The sequence below is a fragment of the Ictidomys tridecemlineatus genome, chromosome 7 (genome assembly GCF_052094955.1).
Source record: "Ictidomys tridecemlineatus isolate mIctTri1 chromosome 7, mIctTri1.hap1, whole genome shotgun sequence".
Lineage (NCBI taxonomy): Eukaryota > Metazoa > Chordata > Mammalia > Rodentia > Sciuridae > Ictidomys > Ictidomys tridecemlineatus.
In genome coordinates this window covers 36763233-36787187 of record NC_135483.1, presented here as the reverse complement: position 1 = coordinate 36787187, position 23955 = coordinate 36763233, and the positions used below count along the sequence as shown (strand labels likewise).

Sequence of the window (23955 nt, the reverse complement as noted above, 5' to 3'; positions counted from 1 at the left end):
ATTTATTTGTACCTTATAAAATCACTACCCATGCTATTAGTTATATGGATTGAACCATTCTATAGGCAAGATAGAGAATCAACCTCAATGTACAGCAATAGATGAATAGATAAAGAGAATTTGGCATACATACATAACGGAATACTGTTAAAACAAAGTCCTGCCATTTGTGACAACATAAATGAACCTATGGGATATCATTTAACTGAAGTAAGCCAGGCCCAGAAAGACAAATACCATATGATCTTACTATATACAGAATCTTTATTTTAAAAAAGGTGATTTCACAGAACTAGAGTGTGGTTACTAGGACCTGGGGTAGTTGATTAGGAGAGAGGGTAAAGATGATGCCCAAGTGATACAAAATTTTATTTGCAAAGAAAGATTAGGTCAAGATATCTACTGTACAACATGGTGACTACAGTTAATAACAATATTAACAATATTATAATCTAAAAAAGGGTTGAGAGCAGATGTTAAGAGTTCTCACCATAAAAAACGATAACTATACGAGAGGTTGCATATTCTAATTAGCTAGATTTAGTCATTTCACAATGTATATATACTCTAAAACATTAGATGAATAGAACAGAGCTGAGATTTTGAGGGAAGAAAGAGAGGAGAAAATGGGTAAATACTGGGAACAAAATCTAACATATTACACTATGGCCATGCATGAATGTACCACAATGAATTCACATTACACATATAATTATAATGCACTAATTAAAATAATGATGATAATCAAAGAAGGGAGATGAGTAGAGCAAGTAGATAGAAGGAGGGAAAGGAAAAGCAATGGGAAATGAGATTGATTTTGATATGTGCATATATAAATATGGCAAAATGAAATCTACTATTATGTATAATCATAATGAACAAAGAAAAATAAATTTTAAAAGCATATGGCACTCATGTACTGATTTAGAAAGTATACAACTGAATTAATGATATATGCTGATTTTTGTTCTTCTTGGCTAAAAAATACAAATCCAAATGGGCTAATGGAGATAATTAAGAGTTAATATTCTTATTAAGTGAAAGAAATTCAGATGCTCATTTTTACTTCTTAGCTGGTGATTTTTTAAATATTAAGTTGAATTTCATCAGAATTGAAAAAACCATGTGTTTACTACTAAAGGATTATTTTTAAATTCTTCCTGATAGGAGCATGTGAAAACGAAAATACTAAAAAATTGTTGTTTTCATTATATAATGTTCACCAATATCCTACTACAATCTTTTTGTTTATTCTCACTGCTGTGGATGGAACCCAAGGCCTCATGTATGCTAGGCAAGTGCTCTACCACTGAGCTACCTCCCCACCTCCTATACTAGGATCTTGATAGCATAATGTTCTACAACTTAATAGGAGTAATACAGTGTTTCTTATAAAAACAATGTGAATATTCTCTTATAAAAACTGAATTGCTTCCAATATAAATCTCAATCACGGCAATTTTTTTCTTGGCCCACCCAAAACTGAATTAAACATACACATGAGCTAATGCAAACTGCCAAAGTTCATCACTAATCCTCCAAATGGTAGTTTTCAAACTTTTTTGGGCGGGGATAGAGCCTCAGAAACAGTGCTCAAATGGAATCTTACCCATGAATAAATATGAATAGACAGAATAGACAAGAGAGCAGCTACTCAAAGAAACCAGTGACATTGAGCAGACAGCAGGAAATGATCTATTCCCACCACATAGTTCACCTTCCTTTCTTGCCCAGCCTATGTAATTCATGCTTTAGGACTCAGCATGAATATGAACTCCCCAGGAAAGCTTTCCCTGATTTCCCAACAGTACATAATTCCCCATACTTACCTCCTCAAAGCTGTTACAAGACTACACTGAAACAGCCTGCTCATTCACCAGTCTCTTTTTTTAATATTTATTTTTTAATTTAGTTGGATACAATATCTCTATTTTATGTATTTTTATGTGGTACTGAGGATTGAACTCAGGGCCTCACGTGTGCTAAGCGAGAACTCTACCACTGAGCCACAACCTCAGCCCCACCATCTCTTTCATCTGACTGAAAGTCACTCTGATACCTAAGACATTTATCCTTATATTCCCTATGAGCAGCACACAAGGACAATATTTTGAAGCAGATATTCAGATATATTAGTTAAATGAGTAAATAAGTAAATAAATGTGTGCCCTGATTCATAACATCTCTTCATATAGATAGCAGAGGCTCCTTCTCTGCAGTATAGGTACCAGAAAGCAAGGGACTATATCGATTTTGTTTATTTTGTACCCAAATAACCAAACATAGTATTCAGGAGTGTTGCTGCCCAGCTCCTACTTCCACCACTAGGATGCATGGGGAGTGCACCACCTTGAACTGTTGGGATAGTTTCATAGATACTGTTTTCTTCAGCACTGGCCTAGAAATCAGTAAATGTAGGTTCTCATCTCAATCATTAACTAGCTACACGATCTTTAGCAATTCATGGAAAACCTCTAAGTCTCTTTTTCTGTACCTGTGAAAAGTTTTTATATATGCTTTAGCACCAGAACCCTTTGCTCAGAATTTAAGAATGAGCACCAATATATAAAATAGAGAAGAGCACTGACAACAACATTTCTCGTTCTGCTCAATTGTCACTGTTTAAAGTAAAGACTCATAAAAGTACCTCTTTAGAATAGAGTACAATTTGGAAAACACTAAACTAACTAACTTACACAGGTTTAGTCTAGAATTAACATTCTATGACTTATACATTTAACAAATATTTATTCAGTGCCTACTCTGTATCAGGCACTGGACTAGACATTGAAGATTCAGCAATAAATAAAGCAAGTGGGCTTCCTCAAATAATTGTGTCCAAAATACATACAGTATTCTGAAATATTTAATATTCACTAAAATGAACAAAAATCAAAACACTCTCTATGGTCTTCTTAGAGTGTAGAAAGAAAGATCATCTGCTAAATGTCCAAAAGCTAAATAAATAAAATATTTAAACTCCAAAAATTCATATCACATTTTCTCTAACCAAAATTTTAGGGGTTTTTTTGGGTTTTTTTTATTTTTTTTTATTGTTGGTCATTCAAAACATTACATAGTTCTTAATATATCATATTTCACAGTTTGATTCAAGTGGGTTATGAACTCCCAATTTTACCCCGTATACAGATTGCTGTATCACATCAGTTGCCCTTCCATTGATTTACATATTGCCGTTCTAGTGACTGATGTATTCTGCTGTCTATCCTATTCTCTACTATCCTCCCTCCTCTCCCCTCCCCTCCCCTTTTCTCTCTCTACCCCCTCTACTGTAAATCGTTTCTTCCACTTGTATTATCTTGTTTTACCCCTCCTTCCCTCTTATATGTAATTTTGTATAACCCTGAGGATCACCTTCCATTTCCATGTGATTTCCCTTCTCACTCCCTTTCCCTCCCACCTCTCATCCCTGTTTAATGTTAATCTTCTTCTCAAGCTCTTCATCCCTACCCTGTCCTTGGTTACTCCCCTTATATCAAAGGAGTCATTTGGCATTTGTTTTTAAAGATTGGCTAGCTTCACTTAGCATAATCTGCTCTAATGCCATCCATTTCCCTCCAAATTCTATGATTTTGTCATTTTTTAACGCAGAGTAATACTCCATTGTGTATAAATGCCACATTTTTTTTAATCCATTCATCTATTGAAGGGCATCTAGGTTGCTATTGTGAATTGTGCTGCTATGAACATCGATGTAGCAGTGTCCCTGTAGCATGCTCTTATTAGGTCTTTAGGGAATAGACCGAGAAGGGGAATAGCTGGGTCAAATGGTGGTTCCATTCCCAGCTTTCCAAGAAATCTCCATACTGCTTTCCAAATTGGCTGCACCAATTCACAGTCCCACCAACAATGAACAAGTGTACCCTTTTCCCCCGCATCCTCTCCAGCACTTCTTGTTGTTGGACTTCATGATGGCTGCCAATCTTACTGGAGTGAGATGGTATCTTAGGGTGGTTTTGATTTGCATTTCTCTGACCGCTAGAGATGGTGAGCATTTTTTCATGTACTTATTGATTGATTGTATGTCCTCCTCTGAGAAGTGTCTGTTCAGGTCCTTGGCCCATTTATTGATTGGGTTATTTGTTATCTTATTGTCTAATTTTTTGAGTTCTTTGTATACTCTGGATATTAGGGCTCTATCTGAAGTGTGTGGAGTAAAGATTTGTTCCCAGGATGTAGGCTCCCTGTTTATCTCTCTTACTGTTTCTTTTGCTGAGAAAAAACTTTTCAGTTTGAGTAAGTCCCATTTGTTGATTCTAGTTGTTAACTCTTGCGCTATGGGTGTCCTATTGAGGAATTTGGAGCCCGACCCCACAGTATGTAGATCATAGCCAACTTTTTCTTCTATCAGATGGCGTGTCTCCGATTTAATATCAAGCTCCTTGATCCATGTTGAATTAACTTTTGTGCATGGCAAGAGAAAGGGATTCAGATTCATTTTGATGCAAATGGATTTCCAGTTTTCCCAGCACCATTTGTTGAAGATGCTATCCTTCCTCCATTGCATGCTTTTAGCCCCTTTATCAAATATAAGATAGTTGTAGTTTTGTGGATTGGTTACTGTGTCCTCTATTCTGTACCATTGGTCCACCCGCCTGTTTTGGTACCAGTACCATGCTGTTTTTGTTACTATTGCTCTGTAGTATAGTTTGAAATCTGGTATCGCTATACCGCCTGATTCACACTTCCTGCTTAGCATTGTTTTTGCTATTCTGGGTCTTTTATTATTCCATATGAATTTCATGATTGTTTTATCTAATTCTACAAGAAATGCTGTTGGGATTTTGATTGGCACTGCATTGAATTTATAGAGGACTTTTGGTAATATCACCATTTTGATGATGTTAGTTCTACCTATCCATGAACAGGGTATATTTTTCCATCTTCTAAGGTCTTCTTCAATATCTCTCTTTAGGGTTCTGTAGTTTTCATTGTATAAGTCTTTCACCTCTTTTGTTAGGTTGATTCCCAAGTATTTTATTTTTTGGGGGGATATTGTGAATGGAGTAGTTGTCCTCATTTCCATTTCAGAGGATTTGTCGCTGATATACAGGAATGCCTTTGATTTATGCGTGTTGATCTTATATCCTGCCACTTTGCTGAATTCATTTATTAGCTCTAATAGTTTCTTTGTAGACCCTTTTGGGTCTGCTAGGTATAGAATCATGTCATCTGCAAATAGTGATAATTTAAGTTCTTCTTTTCCTATTTCTATGCCTTTAATTTCTTTCGTCTGTCTAATTGCTCTGGCCAGTGTTTCGAGAACTATATTGAACAGAAGTGGTGAGAGAGGGCATCCCTGTCTTGTACCAGATCTTAGAGGGAATGCCTTCAATTTTTCTCCATTCAGAATGATGCTGGCCTGTGGCTTATCGTAGATTGCTTTTACAATGTTGAGGTATGATCCTGTTATCCCTAATTTTTCTAGAGTTTTAAACATAAAGGGATGCTGTACTTTGTCAAATGCTTTTTCTGCATCTATCGAGATGATCATATGGTTCTTATTTTTAAGTCTATTGATGTGGTGAATCACATTTATTGATTTCCGTATATTGAAGCAGCCTTGCATCCCAGGGATGAATCCTACTTGATCGTGGTGTATAATTTTTTTGATATGTTTTTGAATCCGATTCGCCAGAATTTTATTGAGGATTTTTGCATCTAGGTTCATTAGAGATATTGGTCTGTAGTTTTCTTTCTTAGAAGTGTCTTTGTCTGGTTTGGGCATCAGGGTGATGTTGGCCTCGTAGAATGTATTTGGAAGTTCTCCCTCTTTTTCTATTTCCTGAAATAGCTTGAAAAGTATTGGTGTTAGTTCCTCTTTAAAGGTTTTGTAAAACTCTGCTGTATACCCATCCGGTCCTGGGCTTTTCTTAGTTGGTAGTCTTTTGATGGTTTCTTCAATTTCCTCTATTGTTAGTGGTCTGTTTAGGTTGTCTATATCCTCCTGACTCAATCTGGGCAGATCATAAGACTTAAGAAATTTATCTATGCCTTCACTATCTTCTATTTTATTGGAGTATAAGGATTCAAAATAATTTCTGATTATCTTCTGTATTTCTGAAGTGTCTGTTGTGATATTGCCTTTTTCATCCCGTATGCTAGTAATTTGGGTTCTCTCTCTTCTTCTCTTAGTTAGCATGGCTAAGGGTCTGTTGATTTTATTTATTTTTTCAAAGAACCAACTTTTAGTTTTGTCAATTTTTTTAATTGTTTCTTTTGTTTCGATTTCATTAATTTCAGCTCTGATTTTAATTATTTCTTGCCTTCTACTTCTTTTGCTGTTGTTTTGCTCTTCTTTTTCTAGGATTTTGAGATGAAGTATGAGATCATTTATTTGTTGGTTTTTTCTTTTTTTAAGGAATGAACTTCAAGCAATTAATTTTCCTCTTAGAACTGCTTTCAAAGTGTCCCATAGATTCTGATATGTTGTGTCTGTGTTTTCATTTAACTCTAAGAAGTTTTTAATTTCCTCCTTGATGTCTTCTAAAACCCATTGATCTTTCAGTAACCTATTGTTCATTCTCCAAGTGACGCATGATTTTTCCTTCCTTCTTTTATCATTGATTTTCAGTTTCATTCCATTATGATCAGATAAGATGCATGGTATTATCTCTACTCCTTTATATTGTCTAAGAGTTGCCCTGTGACATAATGTATAATCTATTTTTGAGAAGGTTCCATGTGCTGCTTAGAAAAAACTGTAGCTACTTGATGTTGGGTGGTATAGTCTATATATGTCAATTAAGTCTAGGTTGTTAATTGTGTTATTGAGTTCTATAGTTTCCTTATTTAACTTTTGTTTGAAAGATCTGTCCAGTGGTGAGAGAGGAGTGTTGAAGTCTCCCATGATTATTGTATGGTGGTCTATTAGACTCTTGAACTTGAGAAGAGTTTGCTTGATGAACATAGCTGCACCATTATTTGGGGCATATATATTTATGATTGTTATGTCTTGTTGGTGTATGGTTCCCTTGAGCAGTATGAAGTGTCCTTCTTTATCCCTTTTGATTAACTTTGGCTTGAAATCTATTTTATTAGATATGAGTATGGACACTCCTGCTTGTTTCCGCAGTCCATATGAGTGGTATGATTTTTCCCAACCTTTCACCTTCAGTCTATGTATATCTTTTCCTATCAGATGCGTCTCCTGTAGGCAGCATATTGTTGGGTCTTGTTTTGTGATCCATTCAACTAGCCTGTGTCTAGTTGGTGAGTTTAAGCCATTCATATTTAGGGTTATTATTGAGATATGGTTTGTTCTTCCAGCCATATTTGTTTATTAATGTTACTAAACCTGATTTGTTTTCCTCTTTGATTACTTTCCCCCTTTACTGTCCTACCTCCCACTGTTGGTTTTCAATGTTATTTTCCATTTCCTCTTCCTGTAATGTTTTGCCAAGGATTTTTTGAAGAAATGGTTTTCTAGCTGCAAATTCTTTTAACTTTTGTTTATCGTGGAAGGTTTTAATTTCATCTTCCATCCTGAAGCTTAATTTCACCGGATATACGATTCTTGGTTGGAACCCATTTTCTTTCAGTGTTTGAAATATGTTATTCCAGGATCTTCTAGCTTTCAGAGTCCATGTTGAGAGATCAGCTGTTATCCTGATTGGTTTACCCCTAAATGTAATCTGCTTCCTTTCTCTTGTAGCTTTTAAAATTCTCTCCTTATTCTGTATGTTGGACAACTTCATTATAATGTGTCTAGGTGTGGATCTCTTATGATTTTGCACATTCGGCGTCCTGTAGGCTTCTAGGATTTGGGATTCTGTTTCATTCTTCAAGTCTGGGAAGTTTTCTCGTATTATTTCACTGAATAGATTGTTTATTCCTTTGGTTTGGAGCTCTGTGCCTTCCTGTATCCCAATGACTCTTAAGTTTGGTCTTTTAATATTATCCCATAATTCTTGGATGTTCTGCTCATGGTTTCTTAGCAGACTTGCTGAGCCGTCTATGTTCTTTTCAAGTTGAAATACTTTGTCTTCATTGTCTGATGTTCTATCTTCTAAGTGATCTACTCTGCTGGTAGTATTCTCAATTGAGTTTTTAAGTTGGTTTATTGCTTCCTGCATTTCTAGGATTTCTATTTGTTTGTTTTTTATTACCTCTATCTCCCTGTGAAATTGATCTTTTACTTCCTGGATTTGTTTATGTAGTTCCTTGTCAATGTGATCTTTCATTGTCTGATTTTGCTGTCTCATGTCTTCCTTGAGACTCCAGATCATCTGAAGCATGTATATCCTGAACTCTTTATCTGACATTCCATCTGTTGCGGCTATTACCTCTTGTAAAGTTGAGTTGACCTGCATTGCTTGTGGTGCTTTCTTTCCTTGTCTTTTCATACTGCTCGCGTTTCTTTCTGCTTGGTGAAACTGTTGTGTTTTGAAATTTACCCCCTATTTATTTATATTGCTCTTGTACAGTTGGGAAGTCTCCCTTGCAGGGTCAGTAATGGCTGTGCTCCTCCTCTAATTAGGGTGGTCTAAGACGCTGGTCGGTCGCAGGTCTGCCCCCTCCCCCCCGCGAGTGCGGGTGGCGGCTGTGCTCTGCCCCTACTCCAATTGTGGTGACATAACTACCACGCCCTCGGGTCGTTGGTCCTGATCCGGATGTGGGCGGCGTCTCTGCTCGATCCCCACTCCAACTGGTGCGACGGGGCTACCACGCTGGCAGGCCTCTAGACCTGTTCCGCCGGTGAGTCGCAGGTCTGCCCACCCTGCGGGCTCGGGCGGCAGTTCTGCACAGCCCCCACTCCCAATGGGGGTACCTGACTGCCTCTCCAACTGGTCGCTGAGCCCCCTCCAGACACGGGCGGCGGCCCTGTTCCACCTCCACTCCAAACAGTGTGACATGACTGCCTCGGTGCTACGTGTCCCCCACGCTGGCAGGCTACCAGGCCTGTCCTGCCAGTGGGTCGCAGGTCTGCCTACCTTGCAGGCTTGGACAGCCCCTCTGCACAGCCGCTAAATGGAGTTACCTGGCTACCGCGCCGTCGGGTGGCGGGTCCTATTCTGGGCGTGGGCGGCTACTCTCTTCAGCCCAGCTGAAGTTGGGGTGTCGTGATACCACGCTGGCGGGTCACTTGGCCTGCTCTGGGCGCAGGCGGCAGCTCCACTCTGCCCCCCCGGCCCCCACAGCACCCAGCAGGACCCTGACCGAGAAGCAGTCACCACAGGTTCCCGAGCCCTAGGCCAAAGCAGCTTTGGGAGCCAAAACCCAGCCTCTCCGATCCCGATGCACGCTCCGCTGGGGGCTGGCTCCAAGGAGCACCCGCCCCCCAAACCCCCCCCACTGGTTCCCAAGCCCCAGGCCAAAGCAGCTCCGGGAGCCAGAGCCCGGCCGCTCCAAGCTCTCCAAACTCGGTCCACGCTCTGCTGGGCGCAGGCTCAAAGACGCAGTCCCTGCGGGCTCCCCAGCCCCGAGCCAAAACTGTTCCGGGAGTCAGCACCCAGCCGCCCCGAGCTCAGCGCACGCTTCAATTGGAGCTGGCCTCCACACGCAGTCTCCGAAGGTTCCCCAACCCTGAGCCAAGGCAGCCCCGGGGACCAGAATCCGGCCACTCAGAGCCCGGTGCACGCCTTGCCAGGAACGAGCCCCCAAGAGTATTCTCGACAGGTTCTCCAGCCCCAAGCCTGAGCGATCTGTCTGGGAGACGCAGGCAAATACCAGCCTGAAATCACCTGTTCCATAGCTGAATGCGCTGAGATCAGTAGAAAACAGGGATGATTACATCATTTCTCCAAGATAGTGGCTGCTGTCCTCCTCCGTGGTCCGGCCGGTGTCGGGAACCGAACTGGACCGCTTCTCTCCTCTGTCTCAAAGCCGGAACTCAGCATTAAGCGCAGCCATTGTACCACTGGCGGGAGCCCCCAGAATCCGCATCGCTGCACCCCCGCTCCTGCACCTCTCCGCTTCCCCGCGCGCGCGCCTCAGACTCCAGCTGGGGGGCGTTCCCCGATCAGGAAATGCGACCCTCCGTGCGGAGAAATCGCAGAGAAATCGCCCTCGACCAGGCTCCCGCAGGCGAACCTCGCGCCATGGAAATCCGTCCACTAGATTCTGGAGCACCTCAATTTCACTGGAAATTCCCAACAAGCTAGCCTTCAGCCGTTTCACCTCGTCTTTCTCCCACTCAGTGACGCGGCGCACTGGGATGATGCACTCCCTTCGCCGCCATCTTCCTTCCCCCCCGAAGTATTCAAAATTTTAGTGTTTTATGTGGGAATTTTCAAATTTCAGATTTCAAAATCTACATTAATGCTAGAAATTAGCAGCTAACACATAATGCTTATACTTATCATTTTCTACTTGATTTTTAGTTTTTCCCTTTTAGTATTTAGGATCTTTTAAATAATCTTTTGATTCCTCACAATTTCATATTTTCAATACAAATTTGAGAGTGAATCTAAAAGCAGGAATCATTTTTATCAATTTTTGTCTCATAATTTATCCATTCAACAAAATTTGAGAAGTACCCACCAAGTACAAGGCATTCTGCAATAAATTGATAGAATAACACCAAAATTCTATTCACATTTTCTTTCCCTTGTATTCTTTTCTTACCATTAAAAAGTTTTAAATGGCAATCCACCCACACCAGCCCACGCGGGATCCAGGCTCAAAGGAGGCCCGGCTAACCCCTTCCTCTGCAGGGCAAACACCCCCAGAGTCTAGCCTTTGACACAGGACCGCCCCTTCCCACCAGCAGGAGTTCAAGCCCAGCAGCCCACATTCACCCCCTCCAACTTATGCAGGTCCCAGATCCAGGATGCAGTAGCATTCACTGAGGGACACCAGCAGGGTCTGGAAGCCCAACATCAAGGTGAGGTACAGACAATCTGCACGGGTGGAATATAGGGTGGAAACTGTAATATCTCAGATCCACACTGCAAGAAAGGAAGACACATAAACAACATGAAAAAACAAGGGAGGAAGGTGCCCCAAAAAACCAGGACACTATAATAACAGAATCCATGGACAGAGTAGTTGATGAAATGTCAGAGAAGGAGTTCACAAGATTCATAATTAAAATGATCTGTGAATTAAAGAATGACAAAAATGAGCAAATACAAGCAAAAATTGATCACTCTAACAATGAGATAAGAGAGCAAATACAGACAGCAAAAGATTAATTCAAGAGAGAGAGAGAGACTCTAAAAAAAAGTCAGAAATCCTTGAAATAAAGGATACAATAAATCAAATAAAAAACTCAATAGAAAGCATAACCAACAGACTAGATCACTTGGAAGAAAGAAGGTCAGATAATGAAGACAAAATATACAATCTGGAAAATAAAGTTGATCACACAGTGAAGAAAGTTAGAAACCATGAACACAACATCCAAGAAATATGGGACAGCATCAAAAGACCAAGTCTAAAAGTCACTGGGATAGAGGAAGGCACAGAGTTTCAAACCAAAGGAATGTACAATCCCTTCAATGAGATAATATCAAGAAAATTTCCCAAGCATGAAGAACAAATTGGAAAACCAAAACAAGAGGACACCAAATATACAAAATTACAACAGATCTCCACCAAGGCACATTATACTGAAAATGCCTAGCATAAAGAATAAGGATAGAATCTTAAAAGCTGCAAGAAAGAGGAATCAGATCACATATATGGGGAGAACAATTCATGTCTCAGCAGATTTTTCAACACAGACCCTCAAAGTGTGGGACAACATACACCAAGCTCTGAAAGAAAATGGATGCCCACCAAGAATCTTATACCCAGCAAAACAAAGCTTTAGATTTGATGATGAAATAAAAACCTTCCATGATAAACAAAAGTTAAACGAATTTACAGCTAGAAAATCTGCACTACAGAACATCCTCAGCAAAATATCCCGAGAGAGAAAATGAAAAACAATCATGAAAATCAGCAGAGGGAGGGATTACATTAAAGGAAAATCTAATCAGAGGGGAAACCAAGTCATGTTACACACCAAAAATAAGCAAGAATGGCTGTGAATACAAATCATGTCTCAATAATAACCCTGAATGTTATGGCCTAAACTCACCAATCAAAAGACACAGACTAGCAGACTGGATCAAAAAAAAGACCCAACAATATGCTGCCTCCAAGAGACTCATCTCATAGAAAAAGACATTCACAGACTGAAGGGTTGGGAAAAATCATACCACTTACATGAACTGTGGAAGCAAGAACGGGTTTCCTCATATCAAATAAAATAGACTTCAAACTAAAGTCAATCAAAAAGGATAAAGAAGGACACTACATACTGCTCAAGAGAAGCATACACCAACAAGACTGAACGATTATAAATATATATGCCCCAAACAATGGAGCAGCTATATTCACGAAACAAACTCTTCTCAAGTTCAAGAGTCAAATAGACCACAACACAATAATTTGACGTGACTTTAACACACCTCTTTCATCACTAGAAAGATCCTCCAAACAAAAGCTGAACAAAGAGGGCTAGGGCTAGGGCTAGGAGATGGGGTTGTAGGACACCAGAAGCAAACCACTCTTCTATTTGTAGTAGAACACCTTCCTCGCATGTGTGAGGCACTGGGTTTGATCCTTAGCACTACATAAAAATAAGTAAAGTTATTGTGTCCAACTACAACTAAAAAAAATATTTTAAAAGAAAGCCTACAAAGAAACTAAAGAACTCAATTATACAATCAATAACTTAGATTTAACTGACAAATATAGAATATTCCATCCTTCAATGAAAGAATATACTTTCTTTTCAGCAGCACATGGATCCTCTCTAAAATAGCATGACATCCCACAAAGCAACTCTTAGCAAATATAAAAAAATAGAGATACTATCCTTCATTCTGTCAGAGCATAATGGAATGAAATTAGAAATCAATGGTAAAATAATAAATAAAATTCACCCTAACACCTGGAGTCTAAATAATACACTACTGAATGAACAATGGGTTGCAGAAGACATCAAGGGGGAGGTTTAAAAAAATTTTAGAGGTGAATGATACGCAGATATAACATATCAAAGTCTCTGGGAAACTATGAAAGCATTATAAGAGGAAAGTTCATTCCTTAAAAGAAGAAAAAAAATCAACAAATAAATGACTTAACACTACATCTCAAAGCCCTAAAAAGGAAGAAAAAATCAACACCAAAAGTAGCAGAAGACAAGAAATAATTAAAGCTGAAATCAATGAAACTGAAACAAAAGAAACAATTAAAAAATTGACACAACAAAAAGTTGGTTCTTTGAAAAAATAAATAAAATTGACAGACCTTAGCCATGCTTACGAGCAGAAGGAGAGAGAAAACTCAAATCACTAACATATGTGATAAAAAAGGAAATATCACAACAGATACTACAGAAATACAGAAAATAATTAGAAATTATTTTGAAACTTGTACTCCAAAAAATATAAAATATCGAAGGCATCGACAAACTTCTAGAGTCATATGATTTGCCCAAATGGAATCAGGATGGTATACACAATTTAAACAGACCATTTCAAGTGATGAAATAATAGACGCCATCAAAAGTCTACCAAACAAGAAAAGCTGAGGACAGGACAGATACACAGCCAAGTTCTACAACCGTTAAAGAAGAACTAATACCAATACTCTCCAATTTATTTCAGGAAATAGAAAAAGAGGCAGCACTTCCAAACTCATTCTATGAGGCCAATATCTATTCCAAAACCAGACAAAGACACATCAAAAAAAAAGAAAACTTCAAACCAATATCTCTAATGAACATAGGTGCAAAAATTCTCAATAATATTCTGGCAAATCAAATACAAAAATATATCCAAAAGATCATGCACCACAATCAAGTGGGATTCATCCCAGGGAGGCAAGGTTAGTTCAATATACAGAAATCAATAAATGTAATTCATCACATCAACAGACTTAAAGATAAGAATCATATGATCATCTCAATAGACGCAGAAAAAGCATTATCAAAATACAGCACCCCTAAAAGCATGCAATGGAGGAAGGATAGCATCTTCAACAAATGGTGCTGGGAAAACTGGAAATCCATATGCAACAAAATGAAACTGAATCCCCTCCTCTCACCATGCACAAAAGTTAACTCAAAATGGATCAAGGACCTGGATATCAAATCAGAGACTCTGCGTATGATAGAAGAAAAAGTTGGCTCCGATCTACATATTGTGGGGTCGGGCTCCAAATTCCTTAACAGGACACCCATAGCACAAGAGTTAACATCTAGAATCAACAAATGGGACTTACTTAAACTGAAAAGTTTTTTCACAGCAAGAGAAATAATAAGAGAAGTAAATAGGGAGCCTTCATCATGGGAACAAATTTTTACTCCTCACACTTCAGATAGAGCCCTAATATCCAGAGTATACAAAGAACTCAAAAAATTAGACAATAAGACAACAAATAACCCAATCAACAAATGGGCCAAGGACCTGAACAGATACTTCTCAGAGGAGGACCAACAATCAATCAACAAGTACATGAAAAAATGCTCACCATCTCTAGCAGTCAGAGAAATGCAAATCAAAACCACCCTAAGATACCATGTCACTCCAGTAAGATTGGCAGCCATTATGAAGTCAAACAACAAGTGCTGGAGAGGATGTGGGGAAAAGGGTACACTTGTACATTGCTGGTGGGACTGCAAATTGGTTCAGCCAATTTGGAAAGCAGTATGGAGATTCCTGGGAAAGCTGGGAATGGAACCACCATTTGACCCAGCTATTGCCCTTCTCGGACTATTCCCTGAAGACCTTAAAAGAGTGTACTACAGGGGTACTGCCACATCGATGTTCACAGCAGCACAATTCACAATAGCTAGACTGTGGAACCAACCCAGATGCCCTTCAATGGATGAATGGATTAAAAAAATGTGGCATTTATACACCATGGAGTATTACACAGCACTAAAAAATGACAAAATCATGGAATTCGCAGGGAAATGGATGACACTAGAACAGATTATGCTTAGTGAAGCTAGCCAATCCGTAAAAAAAAAAAATACCAAATGTCTTCTTTGATATAATGAGAGCAACTAAGAATAGAGCATGGAGAAAGAGCAGGAAGAAAATATTAACATTAAACAGAGACACGAGGTGGAAGGGAAAGGTAGAGAAAAGGGGAATTGCATGGAAATGGAAAGAGACCCTCATTGTTATAAAAAACTACATATAAGAGGTTGTGAGGGGAATTGGAAAAAAAAACAAGGAGAGAAACGGTTTACAGTAGATGGGATAGAATGAGAAGATGGGGGGGAGGGGGGATAGTAGAGGATAGGAAAGATAGCAGAATACAACAGTTACTAGTATGGCATTATGTAAAAATGTGTATGTGTAAACAATGTGATTCTGCAATCTGTATTTGGGGTAAAAATGGGAGTTCATAACTCATTTGAAACTAATGTTCGAAATATGATATGTCAAGAGCTTTGTAATGTTTTGAACAACCAATAAAAAAAAGATTTCAAAAAAAAATACAGCACCCCTTATGTTCAAAACACTAGAAAAACTAGGGATAACAGGAACATATCTCAATATCATAAAGGCTATCTATGCTAAACCCTATGCAAAAATCATTCTAAATGGAGAAAAATTGAAGGCATTCCCTCTAAAAACTGAAACAAGACAGGAATGCCCTCTTTCACCACTTCTATTTAACGTAGTTCTTGAAACACCAGCCAGACCAAATATACAGATGTAAGAAATTAAAGGGACACACATAGGAAAAGAAGAACTCAAATCAGCAATATTTGCTGATATGATTCTCTACCTAGAAGACCCTAAAATTTCCACCAGAAGCTTCTAGAACTATTAAATGAATTCAACAAAGTATCAGGATATAAAGTCAACACCCATAAATCAAAGGCATTTCTGTATATCAGTGACAAATCCTCAGAAAGGGAAATGAGGAAAACTACTCCATTTTCAATAGCCTCAAAAAATTAAAATAAAATAAAATACTTAGGAATCAACTTAATGAAATAGTTGAACAATCTATATAATGCAGAACCCTAAAGAAAGAAATCAAAGAAGACCTTAGAAGATGCCTGCTCTTGGATAGGCAGAATTAATATTATCAAAATGACCATATTTCCAAAAGCACTACACAGATCTAAAACAATTCTGATCAAAATTCCAATGACATTCCTCATAGAAATAAAAAAAGCAATCATGAAATTCATCTGGAAAAATAAAAGACCCAGAATAGCTAAAGTAATCCTTAGCAGGAAGAGTGAAGCAGGTGGCATCACTATATCTTACCTCAAACTATACTATAGAGCAATAGTAACAAAAACAGTATGGTATTGGCACCAAAACAGACTGTACCAATGGTACAGAATAGAGGACACAGAGATTAACCCACGAAACTAAAATTTTCTTATATTAGACTAAGTGCCAAAACATGCACTGGAGGAAAGATAGCATCTTCAACAAATAGTGATGGGAAACTGGAAATCCATATGCAACAAAATGAAATTAAACCCCTAACTCTCACCATGGACAAAACTCAACTCAAAACGGATCAAGGAGCTAGGAATTAAACCCAAGACGCTGTGTCCAATAGAAGAAAGAGTAGGTGCTAATCTCCATCATGTGGGATTAGGTCCCAACTTCCTTAATAAGACTCATGTGGGGAAAGAATTAAAATCAAGAATTAATAAATGGGATTCACTCAAACTAAAAAGTTTCTTCTCAGCAAAAGAAACAATCTGTGAGGTGAATAGAGAACTTACATCTTGGGAGCAAATCTTTACCCCCCACACATCAGAAAGAGTATTAATCTCTAGGGTATATAAAGAAAAAAGCTAAACACCAAAAAAACAAATAACCCAATCAATAAATGGGCCAAGGACCTGAACAGACATTTCAGAAAATGATATACAATCAATCAACAAATACATGAAAAAATGTTTATCCATCACTAGCAATTAGAGAAATGCAAATCAAAACCACTCCAGATTTTATCTCACTCCAGTCAGAATGGCAGCTATTATGAAGACAAACAACAATAAGTGTTGGCAAGGATGTGGGGGAAAGGGTACATTCATACATTGCTGATGGGACTGCAAGTTGGTGCAGTCAATATGGATAGCAGTATGGAGATTTCTTGGAAAATTGGGAATGAAACCACCATTTGACCCAGCTATCCCTCTCCTTGGTCTATACTCAAAGGACTTAAAAATATCATACTACAGGGACACAGCCACATCAATGTTTACAGCAGCACAATTCACAATAGCTAAACTGTGGAACCAACCTAGACGCCCTTCAATAGATGAATGGATAAAAAAAATGTGGCATATATACACAATGGAATATTATTCAGCAATAAAAGAGAATAAAATCATGGCATTTGCAGGTAAATGGATGGAGTTAGAGAAGATAATGCTAAGTGAAGTTAGTCAATCCCAAAAAACTAAATGCCAAATGTTTTCTTTGATATAAGGAGGCTAATATCTCACAGTGAGATAAGGAGAGAAAGCATGGGAGGAATAGACGAACTCTAGATAGGGCAGAGGGGTTGAGGGAAGGGAGGGGGTATGTGGTTATTAATGATGGTGGAATGTGATGATCATTATTATCCAAAGTACAGGTATGAAGACATAAATTGGTGTGAATATACTATGTATACAATCAGAGATATGAAAAATTGTGCTCTATATGTGTAATAAGAATTGTAATGCATTCTGCTGTCATATATAAATAAAAAATTTTAGAGAAATTCAAATAACAATCACATAAATCAAGAAAGCACTAACACATATTTAAAGAAAAAAATTTTTAAATGTACAATAAGAACAAGGACCTGATTTCCCTCCCTTCAATCTATAATGCTATTCTCTATACTGCTCATATATACCCTATCCATACGTATAGTACTAGGTACTGTAATGGATGCTAAGAAATTAAAATATAATTCTCTTAAAGAAGAGAAGAAAAAAGATACTGAAGACTTTTCAGAAGGACTATAAGTCATCATTACCATCCAAAAAAAAAAAGGAATCAAGATAATTTTCAGTTTTGCTGTTGGAAAACTAACTAGACAGACAAGAAGTTCTAGACCAGACACCTAGTTCTGGTTGCCACAAGGAGAGACCACTTTTTAAAAGAACTAGAGATGTAACTCAATAGTAGAGCACTTGCCAAGCCTGTGCAAGACCCTGGGTTCAATCCTCAGTACTATATCTAAAAATAAATAAAAACCTAAATATACGATAATGCCATTAACCCACCAGGAATTAGAAATTCTTTCTGGGATGATTAAAAATTTGACTGTTGAAACTCAAATGTGAAGACTGTTTGAGTTGCTCAGACATGAACTACAAGTACTTGCTAACCACTCTGTGGTAGGATCCAAGATTCATGAACTTCAAGAAACATAGGAGTGAAAAGATGAAAAATACAAGTAAAATAGGGCTTAAAAGAGAAACTTAGGGGACTGAGGTTGTGGCTCAGAGGTAGAGTGCTCGCCTACCATGTGTGAAACACTAGGTTCAATCCTCAGCACCACATAAAAATAAAATATTGTATCCATCTGTAACTAAAAAAATAAATAAATATTAAAAAAAGAGAGAAATTTAGGCAAGAGACTGAAAGCATAAAGCACTAAGAACAGAACCACTTGTATGCCATCCTCAGAAAACAAAGAGCAATGGCTTGACTCGATCTGTATTTTAAAATGATCACTCCAAGTTCAGGAAGAAAATGGGTTGGAGGAGGCAAACTGAAAGGCACAGTGAACAAATAAGATACTATTATTAAAATCTGAACAAGAGTTGACAAATTCCAAAATGTACAAAGATTAGAGAAAAAGATATACAATAGGTAAAATATTTGACACCTAAAATCTCCAAACTATAGCACTAGGAGCTAGGGATGTAGCTTAGTGACAGAGTGCACGTACAGCACACACAAGACCCTGGATTTGATCCCCAGCACCACCAAAATAAAAATTAAAAAATAAAGTATACTACTAGTTGCTGAATTTTTAACAATAATAAAATAACAATAGCACCAGGTGATTAGTAAGCATACCTTACTGACCCAGCACTATTCTACACTCAGTCTTTCCTTTTCTACATCAAACTATGGGAATCACATTCTCCTCAAGTTACAAAATTAATAGCAAGATTTAGAAATACTTTTTAATTACATGCTTTGATCTGGGGAATAGATTTTTTATTACTACTTAAATTTCAAGTTATACAGGCTTAATGAACAATACTTAACATAACCTAAATATATAGACTACTCTAAAGAAAAGCAAAATTTAACAAATAAGATGAACGAGTTTAACAACACAATAAACTAATACACTGAAAGAGTATCAGCTGTTTCCCCTTGTGGCCACATGGCTGACTAGGAACTGTAGCTCAGAATCTACTGTTAACTTGGGCCAGAATCAGTGTACTGCATTTCACTAGCCCAGGAAGATCAAAATTCAAAGTACTGATTGGTCTTGTACCAATGTAAAGTTGAAAAATTGTTAATTCAAACCATAGTCAATTGGAAACAATCTGTATAGATCTTGTTCATTTTTTTTATTTGTTCTAATTATTTATACATTACATGATAGCATTTCAACTCATTGTACACAGATGGAACACAACTTCTCATTTCTCTGGCTGTACAGAATGCAGAGTCACACCATTCGCACAATCATACATGTGCATATGGTAATAATATCCACCTCATTCCACTATCCTTCCCACCCCTACACCCCTGCCCCCATGACCTCTGCCTAATCCAAAGTTTCTCCATTCTTTCCTAGCCCCCCACCACCCCAAATCATGGATCAGCAACCATATACCAGATAAAACATTTGCTTCAACTTCAAACGGTTTGTTAAAGGAGAATAACATGTCTCTCTTTGATTAATTAACTACAGGCTAAACAATATCCTAATTTACACACTCTACATCCTTTAAAGAATAAAGAACATGCTATTTAACACTGCATTTAGGACCTTTTATCATCAGCTCCGTTTACTTTTCAATCTCATTTCATACCAATCTCTCCTGCATATTTCCTACTCCAAACAGCACAGCCCCGTGAGCTGTTTTTTTCTCTCTACCTTTAATTCTCTTTAATCTCTCACTCCTTCATTACTTCATCAAATTAACTCTTCTTCAGCATTCCAGACTTCCTAACTCCACTGTCTGAAGGAAGGTGCCCTGCCTTCTTGTTCTCACATAAACTCCACACATCAGTCAGTGCTGTGTGTGACTATGCTATTAGAGCTTTTACTTATATATATATGTCCTTCCAACTAGACTACCAATACTTCAAGAAAAAATGACCTTAGTTCTTTTGGTATTCCTAGATCCTTGCATAGTACCTGATCAAATAGGTACATAGTAAACATTTACTGAATGAATTATATTTACATAAAATAGGACTGTTTTTAATTTGTTTAAAATATTTACATAATACAGACTGCTAAATGACCCACTTAATATCAAAAACTCTTTTTCATCCATAAATTTTTCCTGTAATAGGAAAACTGCTTGAGTATTTTCTTCATTACAAGTTTCTCAAGGCTATAATATTTATACTTTACAAGCAAAGAACTATAAATCCAAAAGACAATCCTAAAAAATGTCTTCACCTTCCCCAATCTCACTTCCAATGGGATGTCAGGGGGAAAAATATCGTATCAAAAGAAATACATTATTGTACATTATTCATAAAATTCATGAAAATGAAGATAAACAAAACAACAAAATTTCTTCATACCTGTCACATTGTTGCATTATGGAAATTTCTTTGATTATTTCCTGAAGGTCTGATTCAACAGGTACCTGTTTAATTGCAACAACTTGACCAGATTCCTTATGTATTGCTTTAAAAACACTTCCATAAGACCTAAAAAAAACAAGATGTTATTTTTTTCCCAGCAAACACCATAGCTATTAAGTCTACTTGAGTCTTTGTAGTGTTTTCTAGCTTAAAAACACTATTTAAATGCTAAAAAACAAAGAAAATTTAATGAATTAGATTTATTGCTTCAGTTATAAATTTACAGTCATCAAATTAATAAAATGAGTTTCAATTTTTTTATGAATGAAAGAAAAAGACTTACAGTTTGTCAACTCAAATGCAGCATTAAGAAGATATAAATGGAAATTAAAAAGAATGAAAGGTAGATTAAAATATTCAAAGTCTCAAGTTAGGACAAAGGGTAATGTTAAGCACAATAATGCCCAGAATATCAAGTCCCACCTCTATTCGAGATACTAAAGAGCAGCTGAAACCCTCAGCCAAAGTTAGAGAAGCAGGAGCTCTTCAGTCTTCTGGTTCTCCCTGAGTTACCAATACCAACCCAAGGTCTCCTCAGCTCCTTTCACTATTTTTTCCCCCAAGAGAAAGAACACATACTCACAGATAAATGAGAGATAGTATTTAATGGTCACTTGCTGAAAAATAGCCTCTGTTTCAACTCCTGAAACTCTGCCAACTAAATATTCACGTGTTTTAAGCCAGGCACAGCAGCACACAACTGTAATCCCAGTGGCTCTGGAGGCTGAGGCAGGAGGAACATGAGTTCAAAGCTAGCCTCAGCAAAGGCGAAGTGCTACTTTGTGAGACCCTGTCTCACGAGCAACTCAGTGAGACCCTGTCTCTAAATTTAATACAAAATAGAGCTGAGGATGTGGCTCAGTGGTCAAGTGCCCCTGAGTTTAATCCCCAGAACCCTAAAAGAACAACCACCACCAAAAAAAAATTCATATGTTTTAAAAAGTAAAAAAAAAAAATGAGAGAACAACTCATTTTTAATTTAGTATGAAACAGAAAATAAGGATAAAAAATACTATCATTTGTTGAGTTCTTATTGGCAGATACCAGGTACTATGGTAGATGTTTTACATGTATTATCAAATTCATCCCTCCCAATTATGAAAAAATAATATCATCATCATCAAAAGATGGGGAAACAGAATCAGATACCAGTAACTAGCAAATTCAAAATTCAAAGACTTTCTGATTCCAAAAATCATGGTCTTCACACTACATCATTTCCACAGAAGAGAAAAAACAACAAGTCATAGGCAGATCTGGGATGTTTCCTAACATTGGGAACCTATGCAAAATCACTTTCAAACTTACAATCTTTCAAAACAAGTGAAAAAATGACAAGTAGTAAACCAACTATTTAAACAAAATGAATTTGATCCCATCTCCTGTTTCTTTAGCCCCTCCAAAGTACTCCCATTCAATTTTATACTCAAAGTCACTTTTGGATAGGAGTGTGTGTGTGTATGTATCTTCCTTGAAAAGGCATTTTTATGCATATTTCCTCAAAAACTAACATAGAATTCAGTGGTAGATATTCTATTATCAAATAAGCAATACCATCACTCCTTTCTAAGGACTCCTCAGCACTGTAAAAGAAAAGCTGGGAACTCCATTTCCCAGAATCTCCCTGAATGGTTCCTAGTTAAATATCTGCCAGTGAAAAAAACATGCATGAAAGCTGAATGCAAAAAGAAGAAATCATTATTCTCTAGATGTGTTTGTATCAAATACACTGGCAGACATAAGATGCATAGTGGCTTACTGTTGAGCTTCTGATATTCATCACACTGTACAAACTAATTGCCAATTAGTGAAATTTCTGTCATTTCATAATTACTTATTTCTAATGTAATATACTATAATCAGAAAATATGACCTGGAAAAATACCTATATATAAAATTTGTCATTTTTTTTCAGTCTACAAACATACCCCCAAAAATGAAAAATGCAATGTGGAGATAGATAGATCCTTACATTAATTTATATAAGTGTATATATACATATACACACATACAGACATATGTATGCATATATACACACTTATAAATGTAATATATATAATCCATCTTACAGGCAATAACATTCAATATCGCTGTATCTTCTTTTCCTATTATATCTGTCCAATTCAGGAAGAAATACACTGAAATATCCTATACAAGTATAGTTTTATTAGATCCTCCTGATATTACTAATAGCTTTTCTATCATAAGTTTACCTGCTGTGTTATGTGACACAAAAGTTTTGTTATAAATTGTCCTTGATTTCATTACCTAATGTCCCTTTTATTTAGCAGGAACCATTTAACTTTAAGTTATCTAATATAAATTTTAACATTCCTTCTTTGTTTTTTTATTCATTCTCAAGTGATTTTTACAGAAAATATCTTCTTATTTCCATTTTTTGTTTTACATGGAGCTCAGAACATAAAGCTAGCTAGGTTTTACGTTTTTAATTTTCCAACAGTTTATCCTTTAGCAAACTGTTACAATGAGAATTAACATTCAATGAAAAATACCCTAATTTTTTCCTTACATCTTATGTTTAGTTTATTATTTTATATTTTTCCCTTTATTTCCTTTTCCCAGTTCTTGCTAATTTAAGCTGATATTCATACTGTTTTGTACCTTTTATTATTTTACAGGCTTTCTTACATTTTATCATTCCATTAAATACTACCCACTTTTCTCTATGCTCAAAATGCAATATATTAGCTAGGCACAGTGGCACATGCCTGTAATCCCAGCTACTCAGGAGGCTGTGGCAGGAGGATCACAAGCTCAAGGCCAGTCTCAGCAACTTAGGGAGGCTCTCAGCAACTTAGCAAGAGTCTGTCTCAAATATTTTTTTTTTTAATCTTAAAGGGTTGGGGATGTAGCTCAATGGTAATGTGCACCTAGGTTCAATCCCCAGTATAAAAAAAAAAATGCTGTATGTTTCTCTACTATTATTTTGAAATCATGCTAATTATTCCTCCGCTTACACATACTGATTCTTCATCAAGACACTCAATTCATGGTCTGAGGTTGTGGCTCAGTGGTAGGGCACTTGCTTCGCATGTGTGAGGCACTGGGTTTGATCTTCACTACCACATAAAAATGAATAAATGAAATAAAGGTATTCTGTACAACTACAATGGAAAACATTTTTTTAAAAAGACACTCCATTCAT

At 37.2% G+C, this 23955-nt stretch overlaps 1 protein-coding gene across 5 annotated transcripts in view; it reads right to left on the bottom strand.

Moving 5' to 3' along the window:
- Positions 1-23955, bottom strand: part of Stk3 (serine/threonine kinase 3) — a 272590-nt gene that overhangs the window by 218927 nt on the left and 29708 nt on the right. For all 5 annotated transcript variants that reach the window (XM_078016883.1, XM_040293823.2, XM_078016884.1 and 2 more), the window contains exon 3: positions 20727-20855. In XM_078016883.1, coding sequence (XP_077873009.1) covers positions 20727-20855 — 129 coding nt within the window. The remainder of the gene's footprint in view (positions 1-20726; positions 20856-23955) is intronic.